General features: G+C 42.7%; 1 protein-coding gene across 1 annotated transcript in view; it reads right to left on the reverse strand.

Moving 5' to 3' along the window:
- Positions 1 to 7,960: 7,960 nt before the first annotated feature.
- CDH4 (cadherin 4) overlaps positions 7,961 to 21,009 on the reverse strand; it is a 658,708-nt gene continuing 645,659 nt past the window's right edge. The window contains exons 14-16 of the mRNA XM_034787039.1: positions 18,747 to 18,886; positions 13,527 to 13,691; positions 7,961 to 11,894 (exon numbers count right to left, since the gene is read on the reverse strand). Of these exons, the coding sequence (XP_034642930.1) occupies positions 11,688 to 11,894; positions 13,527 to 13,691; positions 18,747 to 18,886 (512 nt within the window). The 3' untranslated portion in view covers positions 7,961 to 11,687. The remainder of the gene's footprint in view (positions 11,895 to 13,526; positions 13,692 to 18,746; positions 18,887 to 21,009) is intronic.

A 21,009-nucleotide genomic window follows, 5' to 3' on the forward strand; every position in this document is an offset into this window, starting at 1 on the left:
TAATAAAAATGTCCTCGGGCAGAAGCCCAGACAGTGCAAACCGCCAAAACCCGCCATCCAGCGGCAGTGGCTGTGGCAGGGAAGGCTGAGCCTTCCCTGCCCTATTATCCCCGCCGCCCTTGGTTTTGCCCCTCACTTTTATAGTTCAGATACCCCGTGAAATGCATTTTCCTGATAGTGACCCGCCCCACCCCCCAGATAAAGTTATTTTCAGCTGAGAGCAAGCAGACTCAGAGTCTGGTGGGGAAGCGGTGTTATGCTGTTTCTTGTCACCTGCGTATGCTGAACTGTAGATTTTCTTTGTCTTCGTTCTGCCTCCCTCGTGCTGTCTGAGGACTCTGGTTACAGCTTATACGCAAACTGCGGTAAACACACATCCCTTTGTTTAAGACAAGCTTGCTTGACCCGTTCTACCTAATTGGGAGAGGGCGGTATGTGAGTTTTAACGGCATACAAGGGTGATTTCATAACTTTACATGAAAATGTTGCTATCTGCAGTTCACCATGTGAGTTAGTTTTCAAATCATACCTTACAAGGCAGATCTTTGTACAAAGGTTATTACAATAGTGTGTAGGGTGTGAATACAGGTGTGCATTCCATCACACACAGGTGTGCGCATTGGCTAACTTGAAGTTAGCCTCATGGCCATGATGTGAATTAATATGAATGTATGAAAGCTGGGCCTCATGTTGGATGAAGACAGCCATGGTACCATGCTCACTGAAATGATAAGCATGGCCCCCGCAGCAGATTACGACGTCAGGTGGGTGCTTAGCAGCAGGAGTAAATGAATTCTTAAGTAATAAAGAGCCACTTTTCATGCAAATATGCCTAGCAATAAAATCTGAGGGCAGACAAATCCCCAAGCGTGGAACCACTATAAGCAACACTGTTTTAAAATGGAATGTTTTATCACACTTTTTCCCATCAAGGGCTGCTTGCTGCTCTTTAAAGCGTTGAGGTGCATAACTACTACAATTACAGGGGCAGAAGGTGAAAGCAGTTTATAAGAGCTGGGTGAGGTTGGCCCTTGACTCTTTAATCCAGAATTAAACTGTTTCTGATTTCATGCAAGAAAGACCCTTTGCAAAATGAATGGACTGCTAGTTAATTCAGAATCATGGAGCTTCTTGAGGCAAGGGTCCCCTTCAAGTCTTGTTGGCTGACCATTGAAATTCCTTTAGTCTTTGGTGAGCAAAGACTGTCAGGTTAGGAGGCCATTTGGGTCAGGCTAGATTAACCCCACCTTTCGGAGTTGAACAGACAGCTGAAAAATGGCAATTTCAGGCTCCACTCCTCCCAGTACCCTTATCTTAGTCATTCAGGGCTGGATGATGCGCAAAGTTATTCCATTTCCCAAATGTCAGGGAAAGAGGCATTGGCAAAAGAAGCAACCTCCTTGCTGTGATGTGGCATTAAAAAACACAGCTGCTGGGTTAAAAAGGTCCTCATCCCTCATTACTGCATAAAGAGATCTCCAACCAGATCGTGCGTCACGGACGGCCTGTTCAGATGTGGGAGAGGTTTGATTTCTTAGGCCCGAATGCTTTCCCTACCCTTTGCTTTCCCTTCATTGCAGTCATCTGACGGGAGATTCAGCAGAAGTAACCGCCGCTTTGGAGACTTTCCCTTCATCCAAAAGAGTCATTTGGGTGAGCTGGGGGGCTTCTCTCAATGATGCAATGCAGGGACATCACAGACCGCTTGCGGGCTGGCTGCTTCCTCCGTAGGTAGGCCAGCATGAGGCCTGCTGCTAATGTGCTGAAAGCTGTGAGCCGCAGACGATGGACCGAAGCCGGAAGCGGCTTTCTGTCATTACTCACAGCCACCAACGTGCGGCTGCTTCCCAAAAAAGCATTACAGCAAAAAATAAAAATATTTTTCTCATTAAAGGGCCAGGGGGGAGGGAGGAGGGGGAGGGGGCGGGCGGGAAAAGGTCTACAAGCAGGATAGATAGATTGGGCTGTGGAGCTGAGATGAAGCTGTGCATTAATCACAGTGGGGGTGGGGGAAGATAATACAGCTCCATCAGGAGGAAGCCATGTGTTATAAAACAATGCAGACATCTAAGCAATCAAACAGCCATGTGCGATAGGGAAGGGGGCGTTTCTGTTCAGACCAGGTAGATGCCCCATTCTGTGGATGTTTTAATCCCCAATAAGAGAGGCTGGAGAGAATCCAAAAAAATGACTCATGGCTAGAACTCTTACCTTATGAGGATGCTATTTCTGTGAGCTTCCTGTAACCCTCCTCCCCGACGCGCACGCTTTGTGTCAAAATACAAATCTTTAATGTCTCATTAACTCTAGCCCCCTGTGCAAGCTCTACAGCAATCACGAGATGAGACAGTAATAAATAATAATCGTGGCTGAGGCATCGCCGCCGTAAGCTGGAGAGAGGCAAAAACTTGTAAAAGAAGCTTGCAAATTCAGTCCCCTCTGAATACCCTCACTTGTCTTTGTTTCCTTTCAATCTACACTGGTATTAAGCGAGATGCTGCATCTCTCATTAATAAGCTGCATGAAACGTGTCACTTCCATTCCCGCAGCAAATGCACTGAATTAAAAACTAAGCAACTGAAAGCCTTTCTGTTAAAGACTCAGAAGAGAGTGCACTTAAGAGTTACCTCCGACACGATTTGCAGTTTGAGCTACCACTTATACACGTTGGACTATCCCGATGAACAAGCATATCTTCAGGTGGGTTCATTCAGCCTGAACTTCAGCTTTGGTCCCTTCAGTGCATTTACTGAGTCCCCGTTTCGCTAACCGATCAATTCACTAGCGGCTGTTCTAAAGGATGGGCCCTGGATCTCTGTTGCCAGAGGCTGATCTCAAGGATAGCACTGTAAATCTCAAGGTCTGTGATTGCAGTCAATGAATTTACAGTGTTGTAGCTGAAGGCAGGAGCCGGCCTCTAGAAACACTGATGGGAATAGGAGGCAACTCGGTTTAAAACCCCACCCCCACGCCAGTGAAATGATGGCCATGTGCTGAAGACTGGGAATGTCAAAAGTGGGCCAAAGGGCTCCACTTCCCACTAACTTTAAATGGAAGTTGGGCATCTCTCTCTCTCTCTCCTTGGCTACTTAGAAAATCCCAGTTACAGCCTTTAATTTATCAGCTCTCCCACTGAAAAACGAGTGTTTTGACTACGTAATCAAACTGTGGCTTTCTCACAATTACCTACCTTGCACTTGAAGGGACCTTTCCACGGGTCTCATTATTTTCTTTCTCCACCCACTTTGGGCCTTTAGAAATTTGATTTCTTTTTTCAATGCTAGGATTTCCTTGCGGGGGAGGGAAGGGGCAGGGGAGGAAACCAAACATCCTGATTTTTTCTTTAATCAACAGAATAATCAATAATTGTCTCACTGCGCCTGCTAATAATGTCAGGGCTAATGACGGCTGAACGTGCCACCTACGGAACACTGAGGCAAAAATAAAAAATAAAAAAATCTTCCTTTGGACTAAGCTAAAGTTTTAGGGCCCACGCCAGAATTTTATGTACATGCTGAACTTTAAGCTTCAGTCAGCTCTTAAAGTTAAGCACCTGTCTTTGCAGGGCCAGGGCTTTTGGGGGCAGATAAGACGTTCTTACTATGGTGACGAAGCCCACACAAGTAGCTGGAGACGGTGATGAACTAGATTTTTGTGATACAACTGTGTTGCATAAATTCCTCGGGTAAAAATAATTCTAAGAAACTGAGCAGTGCAGTTCGGAAACCGGTGACCCAAGTATACACAGTTGGCTCAGGGACAGCAGATTGGGCATTAGCGCATTTTTCAGTTTGCTTGTTTGCTTAAAAAAAATGAGCCAACGGGGTTCCACACACTTGCCTGAAGCAGCGCCCGAGCATGGTGGAAGCGCTCGCTTACCAAGGAGCAGCATCAGCAAGGTTCTTAAGCACTTGTGCTACTGCCAGCATGTGCGTCATCCTCCTGAAGGCAACAGAGTAAACTGGCGTCCTGATCACTGGTGTAAAACTGGTGTGACAGCAGAGCTGGGCCAAGACTAGGCAAAAGGGCCCTGTAACATCAGCTCTTGCTTTGGTGGGTGATTAAAAGGTATCCCACCTTGAGCCTTTAGAGTTTGTTGGGAAAATATTGGAGATAGTCCTGGATAAATTCTGGATTTAGCCATGTTGGCCTCGCTAAAAATGCAAATGGTTGGATTCAAACTTTGGCACTGAAGACCAGTTGCAAATGGGCCTGAGAACGTTGGAGGAGCTCAGGGCCTGATTGGGATCAGAAGTTTGTAAACGTGTGTGTGTGATTTTAGTGCTAGTTTGAAGCAGGTATTGGCCACTGCCCGAGAAGGACATTCAGGATCTTGGAGCAATGGTCTAAGCAGGTATAACAAAGCCTATAGCATGTAGTGCTGTTGCAGCTGTGATGGTCCTAGGATATTAGTGACACCAGGTGGGTGAGGTAATATGTTTTATTGGCCCAACAGCTGGTGTGTGTGTGTGTGAGAGAGAAGGACAAGCTTTTGAGCTTACACACAACGCTACTTCAGGTCCTATGGTCACACTAGTAGCACAATTACAACAGTGTGTGTGTGCACCTGGAAGAACAAAAGATACTTTGCCTTGCTGAATGCGGCTGCAGATTTGGGTAACATATTTACTATTTTTACTGAGCTCGGTTACACGCCTGGGTCCTTCATACTGTACTTTATAGTTGGGCTAGTTTATCACCGGCACAGCCACTGGCGTCAACATATTGTCAACTGGGACAACAGCACTTCACTTGTGCGCATTCCTGCAGCTGGGCAGAATCACAAGGGTTTTACACCTTGTGACAATGTCACCAGTGTCTTTTGTGTGGGTTAGGCGCACTCTGAGACCGTGAACTGGGTCAGATCCTGCAGGCAAGATAGGTAGGGAACCACCTAACTTGAGACCCCCACAGGGGCTTATGTGTGAGCTAGGTACTGATCAGCTCAATGCCATCAGGACCCAGGCAACTGTGTGCACACACACAGGCAACGATTTAGGCACCTATGGACTTTACGTGGCTAGGCGGCTGCTGAACAGGGGTTTTGAGGATCTCAGTAGTACCTAAATGCTGAACTTTGCCACCTAAAGTGGCCTAAAGGCTTGTCTACACAGTGGGGTAATGCTCCCCACAGGGGTGTGATTTCTAAAGCCCACTAACATGTTGCAAATTAATTGGTCTGCATAGACCCTGCTAGCATGCACTAAAGGTTCCCTAGTGCAAGTCAATGTAGGGCTATGTGGATCTAGCCCCAAATGCTTTAATATCATAGTAGCTGTGCTCGTGTAAGTTCATGCACAGGAGTTTCTGAATGTCTCCTAGCACTGTCTCGCCACCGATCTCTGTTACTGACACACCAGACAAAAGGAACAGCTCTCTCTGTGTGTGTGGACGCGTGTGTGTGGACGCAGGATAAGGGGTTGGTCGAATGCCTGTTTGAGGTTCTGCATTGACTGTGAGTGTGAAGGCACCTGACGCTATGCGACCCGCTGACCTCCATCCATTCCAAGTGACAATGTGTTTGCTGGCAGTGCAAAAACGGCTGCCCAATTAATGCTCAGCGAGAGGCCCAGGAGTGGGCTGGCAGGTTTGAAGGTCACAGACTGTTGCCAGAACACGGTGGGAAAGGTTACACAGCACCTGCCTGCGTTACGCCTTGTGCTAGCCCACTGTAAAGCGATCACTCTAATGAGCACTCAAGTCACAACCACAAAACAAGTTTGGAATATCCTGAAAACCAGGGGTTTGCAAAAGAAGTGTTGACACTATTACTATTACTATTGGCCCAGTGCAGCTGCCCAAGTACGGCAAGACATGACCACAGTTAAGCTCATTAGTGTTTACCCTTATCTTCTTGCTTCAAGAGACGATTTGAACTCTAGTAGCTGCTGTATTTTTTGCTAAATGAACAGGAGCTGTGTATATGAAAAAAACAACAAGTGAGACTATTAAAAGGGGGATTTTATTTATTACACCGGAGCTAGGCGCTAATGCACCAGTTCAGCTTTGATACACAATAAATCAGCAAAGCTGTTACTCAGTTTTGAACCAAGATTGCAGTGGCACTAAAAACACATTGAAAACATTTACTCTCTTCCCTTTTTTTTCCCTCTTTTGTTTTTGGTACAAAAATGGTACAAACAACAATACAAAATAGTTGTGCTGTTGGCGGTTACAAAAAAAGGTTTTTGAACTTGTTTAACTGATGCACTTGCTTTTGCATTTCGGCGTGAATACATCAGAACACTAGAAGTCTTCTTGAAAACAACCACAATCATGCGGGCTGCTACACAGTTTGTCCATTTTAAAAGGAAACATGCAAAAAGAAAAGAAAAAAAAAGCGCTCCAATTATACATGTTTTTTTTTCTTCCCCTACTTCATTTGTAGCTTTGAGCAAATAACTACATTATGTACACATTGCAGTGAGCAATTGTAGGTGGGTTTTGTGTGTACTTGAGATACCTTTTTCTTGCCATGTGAAACTGAGAGGATTTTTGCCTGGGAGAAAACTACATTGGCTCGTTGCTGTTTTTAAACATATGCTTTTAACACATACATTGTTTCCCCCAACACGTTTACATTTACACTGAAGAGTTCCAAAAGACGTTACAAATAAAGGTCCCATAGTTTCAAGATATTCTTCAATATTTTTTTTTAGGCCAATCAAAGTTGCAACTGCTGCATGTGTGTTCTACAGACCCTTCACAGACTATAGCAATTATGCATGGGTGAGATTCACCCCTGTGTGAGGGAACTATGGATTAATTAATTCCCACTGAAACCCTATGGGGTGGCTTCAGATCTGAGCAGCACTGAATCAGGCCTTAAGGGGGTACATTGACTTTGTGGTGGCCTCTGCACATGAGTGAATTTCACCCCATTGCCTTAAAACAATCAACGGTAGCTCTCCTGGTCCAAAAACAGAAACAGAACTATGAGTAGTACATAAGGACAGTTAATAGCACCAAAGGTTACCCATTTACTGTCAGTTTCCCGTAATCTCCCATTGAGGGCATCTCTTGTTTTGCATTGTTGCAAATGATTTCCTTGACTGATGCTTAATATTTACAAGCTGCATAATAAATACATTGGATACTGACAGTTATGTTTACTAATGTTGTCACTGGCCATGTTCTGGCATGAGGCAGTCCCAGGTGGGGGAGTGACCTCAGATATTTATGATCTCTGTCTCAGAGACTATATGTAACCTTGGTCTCCGGGAGGTAGGGCAGCTTCTACATTGCATTCAGCATGCCCCTTGCTGGCCTCTTCCCCTAGACAGAGGTGAGAGGTGCTACAGTGTTTATTGGCCGTTGTAAGAGGCATAGCAGGGACAATGGAAATCACTGAATGCGGATACCAGGAGAGGGTAATGCTCCATTCTTCCTGAAGCCAGCGCTCTTTCAATCATCTCCCATGTCATATGGGAAGGGGAGGATGAAGAAGCCCATTCTCGTATGTCTGGACTCCACGTCTTTCATTAATTAGCTTGTTATGTCTACTACTATTATGCAGATTTTTCAGAGAATAAACTTTCTTGTCCCCAATATATTAGCTGTTAAAAAACCCAACAACTTACAAGTGAGTCTTGATAGCTGGTAACCTGTGCCTCTAACATCCTGCCTCTAAACAGAAATGGTATGTCCCATCATGGACCATCAGCATAAGGTTCAGAGGAATGGTTTGGTACTAGACTGGGTGGGAAATGGTTTTTCCCATCCCTGGGAAATGTTCACATATCCACATTTTTTCTTGTCCTGAATCAGAATGAAAATCAAAACTCACAGTTGCAAGAACCAAAAATCTGACATTTTTTGGAGTGTGTGTGTGTGTGTGTGTGTGTGTGTTTCAAGTCAATAGAAATATTTTATTTTGACATTTTCCTCTTTTAAAAAAAAATAGTTTAATTTAACAAAGATTTTGAAACAAAAAGTTGTTTTTGACTCAATTTTTTTTTTTAAATTTTCCAGTTCAAAAATTGGGACTTTTTGCCCCCAAAACTTTTCACATCAGAAGATTTGTTGAACCCAAGCCTGTCTTGTGAACAATTTTGGTTTTGACAAATCAGAATTTTTTGGCAAAAGAAAAAGTTTGTCAAAAAATTCCCAATCAAGTGTCTTTGATACAAACATCTTTTTAAAGGGACACTGTCAGCTTAAAAGTAAGCAAATTTCCTTGCCTATCTTACAAGCCCCAACTAACTTAATAAAGGTGAAAAACTGTAAAAAGTGAATTTATTTTTGCTATTTATGCTGCGTGCTTCCCTTCTCTGCATATCCCGCAGCTTGGACAATGGGTCAGATTCTTTCCACAGTTACCCCCATGGCCGTCATTGGGGTCTTATGGGGAAAGTGTGAGTCAAATTTGGTCAGAAGACAACAGATTAATTTGTTTCATGAATGGGTCATATGCACTAACATGGGCTGTAATATTTGGAGGGGCAAATGCTGCAGGGAAATGTTTGTTTCTTTTTAAAATTTCCAATGGAAACAGGTTATTTTATTTTAAACCACTGAAAGATTTCTGTTAGTCTTCGGATCGGTAAACACTAAATGGTGGGATACGCTTAACCCTAGCAATGTCCTTTTTACTGTTGGTGGATAAATGTCTTGTTCATCTCTATTGTAAGTCCACTTATTGGGATAATCAAATTAACTTGTACATAGTTACGCTGTACAGTCTCCCTAACCTCAGCTTCTTGTTATCACAGTTCAGGATTTTTACCTATACTACTACCATACTGTTTTTATTTTGGAAAATCCACCCCCAAAGACACAAGAGGTAACACCAATCCTTCCAGAACAGATGTTTAGACTACTTGCATTAGCCAACTGGTACCAAGTGGTTTGCATAGCATAACTTAGAACTGGGGACCATCAGGTTTGACTCCTGGTTGGCTATTCACTTAGAGTAAAGCTTTCCAGGGACTGGCTGTCTGCATAGAGGGAAAGAAACATGCTAGCTAGACAGAACGGGGCACTGCTTGCATCTCGTGTCTATAAACTGGATAACTCCCTCCACCCCTTTTGTTTCTTCCTTCTCTGATGAAAAGGAGGTTACAATAATGGTTTCAAACAACTGAATGAGAGTTGAGAAACACTAAGTGCATGTTTTTTATTAATTCATTTTGTTGCGATTGGGCAGTTTCCATGCAGGTGCATCATCCATCCTGGTTATAATCTATTCAAGTCAAACGTTTTTCTGGAAAGAAAGAGGATCAAGACAATACATGGATAAAGACCAACGGCCAAATCTCTGCAAGGAGACTGAAATTCAAAACGGGCTGCTGTACAAGTGCCATTATTTCCCCATGTATCAGAGCAGGTACAAACTGCTTGACTTGCCAGATGCTGTATAGAAAAGTTTGCTAGTGTGTTACATTGGGCTGGGTGTGTGGTGCTAGTGAACTAAGGTTTTCAGACTCTGCAAGTGGCAAGATGAAGAAGGCTGAGTTCCCAATTATGGGGTAAATATTTTTGAAAGGCATCAGATACTGAATTTGTCATGCACTGCACTTCATCCCAGATGAGGCATCTGCTGATAACCAGCACCTTTTGAACAACAGTGATGTGTTACCACTGGACTCCTCATTGTTTCCTCAGGTATTACCTGCCACAATTTTCTCTCCTCAAGAAACCTGTATGTACGCTTTTTGTTTTGTTTTTTTCCTGGACGGTGAAAGGATAAGCCAACCAACCCCCCTCCCGCCCCCGGCATACTTGGTAATTAATAATATAAAAGATAGAGATTGAGTCCTCTCAAGCATACTTTTACCACATTCCATTTCAGACAAGACACATTTCAAATGCTCATTAATTTACAGAAATTGCATTTTATAGAAAATATGATACAATGAAATATAAAATGCACTAGGAGCATTTTAAAAATCTATAGACACAATCCTGCAGCCTAGTATTCCCTCTTAAACAATGTCAATTCATTATCACGCACACACTTTCTCTCCCGCTTCCCCCCTGTTTAACTCTCAGCATTCAATCTACATATCAAAAAAGCATGATCATCCCCTGGATAATCACCTTCTGATACTGTGCACATTCTTGGATTTAAATGAAAATATATCTAAGCACTTCTACAATTTTTTAGTGAACCCACTGCAAAATTGTCTGCAGAATATAAAACTTAGGTAATCCAAGATTTCATAGCACATGAATTAAGTGGCTCATAATCCATTAAATGTGGTTTATATTACACATCCATGCAGTCTAAATCATTTTACAAACATTAGACATAAAGCCACTAGTCCAAATCAGTAAAGGAAAAATGTAATAATAATAATAATAAAAAAGCTAATAACTATTTGTTATTGGTTAAACTGACCCTACATATAAACTAGGTAGTATGCTACCATTTATAATACTGACGTTGTGTCTGGATGCTGCAAAACCTCTTGCTTAATTGGCAACGTTTGAGCATGTTTACCACAAAATACTTACTAGGTCCTTGTTGCTTTTCTTCTCCAAAAGACATTTACTATAGATAGAAGTGCCTACCCATCAAATATAAAGGACACACATTAGTTGGGTTACATGATGCTGTTGAGCTTTGGCTACTGATGCTCAAAGGCATTAATATTGTACTAGACCTACTTTATTCTAATGTCATGGTAATGTACTGATAAACTGTCCGAGTTATTAACACTGCCCTAGTCTTGAGGTTACTGATTATGCTCTGTCCCTGTGTATGGTTAAGCTAGGAATACAGCATTGATTTTCATACTAACAAGCATCATTATGGATGCATGACAGCAACATGTAACCCAGCTTCTATTTACACTACTCAAAAGGTTGGGGGAGCCAAAAACACATCGATAGCAAAAAAACAAACAAATGGCCTTTGGTCATTTCATGATTTACTGTAGGGTTTATGCAAAGTCTGTTTGAGATTTTTTGTTGCAATAACCAAAGGCTTATCAATGCTATAGTTCTATGCAGCTACATCAAGTGTGACCAGGTTACAGGAGAAACCCCAGTCAATATTTTGCATCTGATAAAACTGAATTATATACAACAATATGACTAATTCACCACCTGCTTAGGCTTAAAGATGGCTGTTAAGATTTTTTCCCCCCACCCCAAAACGAGTCACCCACTTAAAAAAAAAAAAAGGCAAAAAAGAAACAATCTCCACAGTTCCTTTTGTTAACTCCTTCCCAGCTAGAACTGGCTTAGGGTCATAGAGAGTGCTGCTCAAGATGGTTGAAACATTTGTTTTTGTATGTTTGTTTTGATCACTCCTGAGATTGAAGGGAATCTGATACATGTACCAAAAGGCACTTTCAAATATATATATATATATTTTAAAAACAGTGCTTCTGTTCTAAGAAATTCAAGTTAAGACAGAGTGCCTTTCACTCTCTTTAGTCATAAAGCGGATAAATGAGTGATATCCCGGCTGACATTAAAAAAAAAAAAAATGCAGCAGAGACAAGTGTTCATGCTAGACAGCTCAATGTTCTAAAAAAACCCAACCAAACCCATTAAAAAAACAAAAAGAAAAACCTCCTAAATCACCACTAAAAATAATACAGTCAGCAGGGGATATTAATTAAAAAAGCTGCCACTTCTGTACAGTTCTTGCTTCTTCATTGTCTCTTTTTTTTCCTGTTTTCGTCTTTTTTTAAAATGTTTTTCTTCCTTTTTTTTTTAAATAAGAACATGAGGTCAGTTTAATCTTCCTCGCCTCCCCCATACATGTCCGCCAGTTTCTTGAACCTAGGCCCCCAGTCGTTAAGGTAGTCGTAATCCTGATCACCGGAGCTTGAGGAGTTGAGGGAGCTGACAGAGCCTGCAGTAGATCCACTCCCCTCGTAGTCGAAGACCAGCAAGGAATCGTAGGGTGGGGCTGTAGGGTCATTATCTGCTGCTCTCAAACCCTGGGATTACAAAGAAACTGTAGTAATAGATGCTGTTTGTTACGTTCAGGGTGTACACAGAGAGAAGTTAGATAAAAATATAAATATGCTTCCTGGAAGCTTGTAATGTAACCCTACTTTATTTCTTAGAATTCAGAATGATAACACACAAGAACCCAAAACCAGAGAGAGACAAAGCAGGCTGCTCCCTAAAAGCTGAGAGACACAACTCACCCCACCTTACTCTAGGCTGTCTGTCTGCAGAACTGAGTGCTGCTCTCAGATCACACACTTCACTACAGAGCCCCTCTAGTCTGCAAGCAGGACCAGGAACACCACTTCCCCACAATTCTTAAAGTGATACCTTGCAATTCTAACACTTCAATATATCACACTGTTAAACTTAAGAGAACTCTTCAGGGACTGTGATAATGGGGACTGTAAGTACCTAGACAGACAGATTTTAATGGGGGTGGTGGCCTTGATCCAGCAAAACACTTAGGATGAGATTTTGTGCTTCAACTGTACAAGGTGAGTCTCTTGCACATTTTAGAAAGGTCTCTTTTCTGGTTCACTCTGCACAGACCTTTTTATATGGCTACAGTTGGGGACAGGCTGGGCTAGACTAGGGAAGAGGTCCTGGGATATGGATGCAGATTTAATTCCGGTCCAGTATAAGGGAAAAATAACATAATGGAAAGTACCTGATCTACAGCAAAAGTTCCTCTTTATTAATCATTTCCAGAAACTGCAGTCAAGGTATGAGTGGGTGGAATTAGTTTTACTGGACTGAATAATAGTGGAAGTGTGTCTGCATGCAGAGGTGCGTAAACATCAGTGAAAAGAAGGGGAGAAAGAATTTAATGAGAAGAATAAGAAAAAAACGAGCAGAAATTGGTATATGATAGAATTAAATTGCTGTCACATGCATATTTCTGACATATGAAATGAATCGTGTTTTGTCTCAGAGGAAATAACACATTGATTGGTTCGCAAACACACAATCATTCATTAAAAAAATTATTGGATAAACATTTAAAAAGAATTAAAAGTGCAGTAAAGTTGCAATAATCTAATGTGCTCTGCTCAGTTATGAGAAGCGGTTCTCTTTTATGAAAAGGTTTTGGTGCCAAACAGAGCTTGTTGGAGATGGAGGCATGTAAACTGATAGGGGTCTGAGAAGCAGGAGCTCCTGATAGCTTTTGTGGCTGTGAATAAGTCATTTAACCCTTCTGCCACAGCTTCTCCATCTGTAAAAAACCCTCTCTTGGTCAGAACCAGATGCTGCTTTCATTTCAGGTAATTGCGAAAGTCCTAGGCACTGAAATGGGAGCAGGATTAGGGCACAGTTCTTTGAAATGAAAAGCTACATGCTCAGTATTGCATTCTGGGTGAAAGTAGAAAATAAACCTTGGGCATAATTGTTGCATTTTGGCTCATTTTGGCTTTAAAGCCTTTGCGAGGCCAAGTCCTGTTTCCATCACGTCCATTGACTTCTGTTTGATTACTTGACTGAGTAATGGGAGCAGAATTTTGGCCCATGGCGAGAACTGAAAATGTGTTGGTAAATTTTACTCCAAGCATTTTGTATCAGTGGCATTAGCTGACTGAACAAGCCTTGAGAAGTGAGAGAGAAAGCTTAAAAGAACATACCTCATTAATAAAGTCACCAATGTCCCCAGGATGGGGGATTACTGGTCTTATAGGATACTGGGGTTCAGCACCGATGGGTCTCTCATCCACTCGTCTGACTCCAGGTGCCTTGTTCAGTACATGATCCATAGTCTCCGGCTGTTGAAGTTGGCTTAAATCATAATCCTGTAACAAATGGAGATGCACAGAGTGAAACCTAGAGCTTTTTGTTGAGATTTTCAAGAAGGTGTACATTACACTGGCATATAAATAACTTGATGGGCCCAATCCTGTTTCAACTGAAGTCAATAGCAAAATGTCACCACCATCTATATGGCATCTCTAGTTGTGTTAATCTAATCAATAAATAACTCATGAAACTGACCCATGTGTGCTCCATGAGACTAACCCCATTTAAAACAAATTTAACACCTAAGTTAAATCAAATATATTTGAAACACTGTGCGTATTTCACTTCAATACCCTATATCTTTGTGATAACTTGGATTTATTGCACATCTGTGGCTGTGGATATATGTGCAACATTTCGATCAAATATGTAATTTACGGTAAGAAAATCAATATTGGTAGCTATATTACTGCAATAATGTTTCTGTATTTTAAAAGATTAAAAACAAACTTGAATAGCATGTATGGATATAGATCTTTTGTAATGAATAGGTTCTTTTCCTATAGATCTATTATGGTCTAAATGAGACTAAGATGTAACAAGCGCTAGGTAATATTTCAAATTCATAACTGTAATGGTGTTTTGCTACACTTACTTTGCTGCTATTTTTAAAGAATTCTTCCTAAAACCACATTACAGTTGCTTGAAACCAGAGTTTTCAGCTGGTTTGAATATTTATTACTTTGTTCTGTTGGTTAACCTGTTCCTACTACAGAGAACTGCCCTTGGATGTGGGACGCTTAAATCTACAGGAGCAGCATTTATAAATAATTTCTTCGTGATATTAAAAACAAGAAAGAAGAAAGCGATAGAAATGCGAATTAAGAGGATTTTTGTGCTAAATAAGAGCTTGACTGTGAGAAGCTTCTTTCCCATGGATGTCAGAGGGCTTCTGTAAATGTAGGGAGAGCAGACGATTGGAGTTGACTCTGGATTCTGTTAAATGGGTCTGATTGAGTTCATAAGTCCAGTGTTTTGACATTAGTGCAGCACTGATGCTAAGACTGTTTTATTGTTTCCTTGTATTCCCCTGTCTATCTGTACCTACGTATTGTCTCTTATACTTAGATTGGAAATTCTTTGGGGCAAGGATTGTCTTTTTATTCTGAGTTTTTACAGTACCTAGCACAATGTGGTCCTGGTCCGTGACTGGGGATCTTAAGCACTACCATAATAGAAACCATAAAAAAATTCCTTTTACGATAAAAGTGATGCCAGAATAATGATATACCTAAAGGAAAATGAGATTCTAGGGCAGTTCTGTTTGCCCTTTGTATTACAGTCCCTGGCCATATTCACTTCTGGAATAAAGAAGCTCAGTTCCATTGACTCTGTTAAAGTTGAATCCATTCACACCAACAGTTAATTTGACATTGCGCATCTGTATCTATGAAGTTATGCAGCCCACAACAAACAAATGCTGATAAATCCTTTATACTACCTCACAGCTTTATGCATTCTATATGAACAACAGATTTGAGAGAAGATCTATTTTAGAAATGGTTTAGAGTGTTTTTAATGGGACTATTTCTTGTATATCTCCACCTGAAAAGCCAGGGACCTTAGTTGTGAGTGCAACTGTCTAGGGATCGGAGAGAAGAAAATGAATACATTTCTAAAAGTCCCTAAAATAATCTGAGATAGGCAGGAACAAATGCATAAGCAATTTACAGCTGTACATTATATATCCATGATCTATGTACTATGATCATATTATACACACACAAATTGAAAATTCCACACACAGTATACATCAATATTTTCTTTTTATCTGTAACTTTCCCCCTTCTACACAATACAATACAACACAACACAACAGAAAAGGTGGAGGAGTTGCACTGTATGTAAGGGAGCAGTATGATTGCTCAGAGCTCCAGTATGAAACTGGAGAAAAGCCTGTTGAGTGTCTTTGGGTTAAGTTTAGAGGCGAAAGCAACACGGGTGATGTCGTGGTGGGTGTCTGCTATACACCACCAGACCAGGAGGATGAGGTAGATGAGGCTTTCTTTGGACAACTAACAGAAGTTTCCAGATCACAGTCCCTGGTTCTCATGGGGGACTTCAATCACCCGGACATCTGCTGGGAGCGCAAGACAGCAGTGCACAGACAATCTAGGAAGTTTTTGGAGAGTGTTGGGGACAACTTCCTGGTGCAAGTGCTGAAGGAACCAACTAGGGGGGCCGTGCTCCTCTTGACCTGCTGCTCACAAACAGGGAAGAATTGGGAGGGGAAGTAGAAGTGGGTGGCAACCTGGGCAGCAGTGACCATGAGATGGTTGAGTTCAGGATCCTGACAAAAGGAAGAAAGGAGAGCACCAGAATACGGACTCTGCTGGACTTCAGAAAAGCAGACTTTGACTCCCTCAGGGAACTGACAGGCAGGATCCACTGGGAGGCTAATATGAGGGGGAAAGGAGTCCAGGAAAGCTGCCTGTATTTTAAAGAAGCTTATTGAGGGCGCAGGAACAAACCATCCCTATGTACAAATATAGCAGGTGACCAGCTTGGCTTAACAGAGAAATCTTCGGTGAGCTTAAAAACAAAAAGGAAGCTTACAAGAAGTGGAAACTTGGACAGATGACTAGGGAGGAGTATAAGAATATTGCTTGAGCATGCAGGGGTGTAATCGGGAAGGCTAAAGCACAATTGGAGTTGCAGCTAGCAAGCGATGTGAAGGGTAAGAAGGGTTTCTACAGGTATGTAGCAACAAGAAGAAGGTCAGGGAAAGAGTGGGACCCTTACTGAATGAGAGAGGCAACCTAGTGACCGAGGATGTGGAAAAAGCTAATGTACTCAATGCTTTTTTTTGCCTCGGTCTTCACAGACAAGATCAGGTCCCAGACTACTGCACTGGGCAGCACAGTATGGGGAGGAGGTGAGCAGCCCTCAGTGGGGAAAGGAACAGGTTAAGGACTATTTAGAAAAGCTGGACATACACAATTCCATGGGACCGGATGCAAGGCATCTGAGGGTTCTGAGAGAGTTGGCTGATGTGATTGGCTGTTATCTTTGAAAACTCATGGTGATTGGGGGAGGTCCCGGATGATTGGAAAAAGGCAAAGATAGTGCCCATCTTTAAAAAAGGGAAGAAGGAGAATCTGGGGAACTACAGGCCAGTCAGCCTCACCTCAGTCCCTAGAAAAATCTTGAAGCAGGTCCCCAAGGAATCCATTTTAAAGCACTTGGAGGAGAGGAAGGTGATCAGGAACAGTCAACATGGATTTACCAAGGGTAAGTCATGCCTGACCAACCTGATTGCCTTCTATGATGAGATAACTGGCTCTGTGGATATGGGGAAAGCGGTGGACGTGATATACCTTGACTTTAGCAAAGTTTTTGATATGGTCTCCCACAGTATTCTGCCAGGAAGTTAAAGATGTATGGATTGGATGAATGGACAATAAGGTGAATAGAAAGCTGGCTAGATCGTTGGGCTCAACAGGTAGTGATCAATGGCTCGATGTCTAGTTGGCAGCCGGTATCAAGCAGAGTGCCTCAGGGGTTGGTCCTGAGGTTCAACAAGGACAAGTGCACTTAGGACGGAAGAATCCCATGCACTGCTATAGGCTGGGGACTGACTGGCCAAGCGGCAGTTCTGCAGAAAAGGACCTGGGGATTACAGTGGACGAGAAGCTGGATATGAATCAACAGTGTGCCCTTGTTGCCAAGAAGGCTAATGGCATATTGGGCTGCATTAGTAGGTGCTGTGCCAGCAGATTGAGAGAAGTGATTATTCCCCTCTATTCAGCACTGGTGAGGCCACACCTGAAGTATTGCGTCCAGTTTTGGGCCCCCCACTACAGAAAGGATGTGGACAAATTGGAGAGAGTCCAGCGGAGGGCAACGAAAATTATTAGTGGGCTGGGGCACATGACTTATGAGGAGAGGCTGAGGGAACTGGGCTTATTTAGTCTGCAGAAGAGAAGAGTAAAGGGGAATTTGATAGCAGCCTTCAATTACCTGAAGGGGGGTTCCAAAAAGGATGGAGCTCGGCTGTTCTCAGTGGTGGCAGATGACCGAACAAAGAGCAATGGTCTCAAGTTGCAGTGGGGGAGGTCTAGGTTGGATATTAGGAAAAAACTATTTCACTAGGATGGTGGTGAAGCACTGGAATGGGTTACCTAGGGAGGTGGTGGAATCTCCATCCTTAGAGGTTTTTAAGGCCCGGCTTGACAAAACCCTGGCTGGGATGATTTAGTTGGGGTTGGTCCTGTTTTGAGCAGGGGGTTGGACTAGATGACCTCCTTAGGTCTCCTCCAACCCTAATCTTCTATGATTCTACGAACACACCACACCATACACACTCACACACACAGCTTACCTACGAAGCAAAGCTTTGCCATTATCAGCTTCGCAGTGGAAAAGAAAATCCCCAAACATATTTAGACATTTCTTATAAATTAAGGCCAGAAATTAAGAGAAATTAAAGGCACCTTAGAGGCTATTAAGGAAATACAGAAAAAGCCCAAGGCTCAAGCAAACCCTGGGGCCATGGGACCCAGGGGAGGGTGATAGCTGCTATCTGATTTTATGCAGCCATCAAAATGGAAAATGGGAAAATACACAATTTTAATTATTGAAATAATAGAAATGTTGTTTATATGTTAGTGTCAATTTGGTTTGTCAAATTTCCCCCAGCAGATAGGCTTATGTAGATAAATGCTGCATCTGACCCACATTACTGTCCAACATGCCTGGAAATGTCCCCTCCATGGTGCATTGTCCCAGCTACATACAATGGAACATGTTGCTTCTTATATATGCTCATGCAACACCGCTGAAGCCAACAGAGTTGCACAGGCATAAATGAAGAAAGAACTTGAACCTGTGCATATAAATCAATGAAAAAAACCCCAATATAAACTGTAACTTCGAGTACACCTCTGTAACAGCTAATGCAAATCTTGTGGCTACTCCCTGGCCAGGATGAGCCTGGCAGCCACTGCTTATCTAAAATATCACACTTGGGAGCAGAATGAAGAGTCTGAGGTTTGTAAGATGCAGAAAAATGACTCTGGGCGACCTCAGGCTGAGTGTTCAGCTCTCCTCACCTGGTCTTCCTCTCCACCTCCCTCTTCATCGTATTTCAGAATGTTGTCCCGCACATCATCTTCAGGGTCGATCAGAAGTTGCTTCGTATGCCTCTCCTTTTCCCTGCGTTTCATCCACACCACAAACAGCAAGACCATGGCTGCAACAATGAATGACACGAGCCAGAGTAGTGAGATTTCACATAGCACACGGACGAGCTGCGTCGGTTGAAGGGAGCGTGTTAAAATACCCTAACCTTTCCCCTCCCCCGCTTCCATAACAGATGGGATGTGCCTGCCAACAAAGAGCCACGTTCTGATTTATACACCCGGAAGTAGCAGAGGTATGTACCATCTCTGTGCGACTAGTTCCATTTTGCTAAGGCGACATTTATTTAGCCGTGTTAGCGGTTAATGCTGTTGTAAATAGAGCTGGGGGAACAAGTGACTTTTTGGTTTGCTGGTAGTTCCAAAAAAATCATTATGGGTGGAACTGAAACCCAATCTTTTCAGCATATTTTGTTAATCAAAAATATATAAAAAAAAATTCCTGGTTGAATGAAACTTTTCATTTCAGGTGTTTTAAATAAAACCAAAGCAATTGAAGGGCTAGATTCAATACTCAATAGCCCAGTGGCTAGGGCTTTCTCCTGAGATGTGGGACAGTCAGCTTCAGATGGCCACTCTAGAACAAGGGCTGGAACTCAGGTTTCTCCGTTCCCAGGTGAGTGCCCCAAACAGGCTATAGGATGGATATCTTCCAAGCTGTCCTGTTGAAGCTGTTCCACTTTGTATAAGTAATTAAATATCCAGAGGAGCAGGGAGTGGACCCCCTGGTCTCCCCCCACCATGAGTGCCCTCACCGCTATGTGATAGTGTCATTCCTATTCTCTTTCTCTGGCACTATGACCACTGAAGTATTTTATACAAAATGGAAGCACTTCAGCAAGCCACCAAAATCAACACAACAAATGTCACCCAGCTCTTGTTGTGAATTCCTCCAATGATAGAATCCTCTGAATGTTTCAAGGTGTATATTTTAACCAAACAAGCCTGGAATAAATTGCAAATGCTGTAACTTTTAGCATGGATTACAAACCCCAATATGATTGGGGAAGAATACTTAAATTCTACTAGTAAGCTTCATACAATTCTAACCCGTTATTGCATGTTAAGAATATAAAAGGGATAGATCAATTGGGGGGAGGGGGAGCTGTAGATTCCTCCAAAAGCTCTTTGCTACCCATATTCCTTTCAGCATGTTGATTGAGGCCAAGGCTGAAAGGAGCCACATGCATAATCCAAAAGAAAATGAACAGAAAATGGGAGAACAGTAGCTTTCTCCAAGTGTTTATTCTAAAACGCAAATGACCGCAAGAGCTGGAGGATGAAGGAACAGGGGAAGAGGCATCAAGATGTTAAGAAGCAACCAAGCCACAGTCTAATGCCGAGCACTTTCCCATGAGTGGGTGATTTTCAGTGGCAGAACAATAATGCCCTTTGTGTTTATAAGACGACACTGCTGTGATCTTTCCCCCCCACTTAATGATCTGCAATTTACTCAGAAGGGATGTAATGGAGTGGATAACATTAGTCCATATCATTCAGTTTGGACTCATTCTCATTCTTTTTTTGGGGTGGGGGTTGGGAGAGGCTTTCTATATTTCCAAAATCACATTAACTAATGAGACACATTAGCAGCACTAAGGACTCTCACAGGTCTCCACTAACACTAGGTAATGCAACCTCTCTTGTTGTTAGCTTTAAAAAAACTTCACCATTATTCTAGTTTTTACTCAAATAATTGATATACAGCTGAGAAAAGAACAATCAGATTCCGGCTCTGTCACATTATCTTCACTAGGAAAAAATGTGTTCTTAACTGGTGATAGCTAACGTGCTAACTACTATGTGGTAAAATTCTAGTGAAGATAAGGCAGCTTGTAGTTTTAACACGAGTTAACACGGGGTGGTACTCAGGGGGCAGGGGTGTGGATAGGGGTTGGGGCGGTCAGAGGGCAGGGAACGGGGGTTGAATGGGGCAGGGGTCCCAGGTGGGGCAGTCAGGAAGGAGAGAGGGGGTTGAATGGGGTGGTGGGGGGCAGTCAGGGGCAGGGGGTCCGGGGGCGGTCAGAGGCCAGGGAGAAGGGCAGGGGTCCTGTGGGCAGTAGTCAGGGAAGGGGGGGGTTGGATGGGGCAGTTGGGGGTCCGGGGGCTATCAGGGAACAGGGGGTTTGGATGGGGCAGGAGTCCCAGGGGGGCTGTCAGGGGACAGTGAGCGGGG

Source organism: Trachemys scripta, chromosome 12, assembly GCF_013100865.1.
Source record: "Trachemys scripta elegans isolate TJP31775 chromosome 12, CAS_Tse_1.0, whole genome shotgun sequence".
NCBI lineage: Eukaryota > Metazoa > Chordata > Testudines > Emydidae > Trachemys > Trachemys scripta.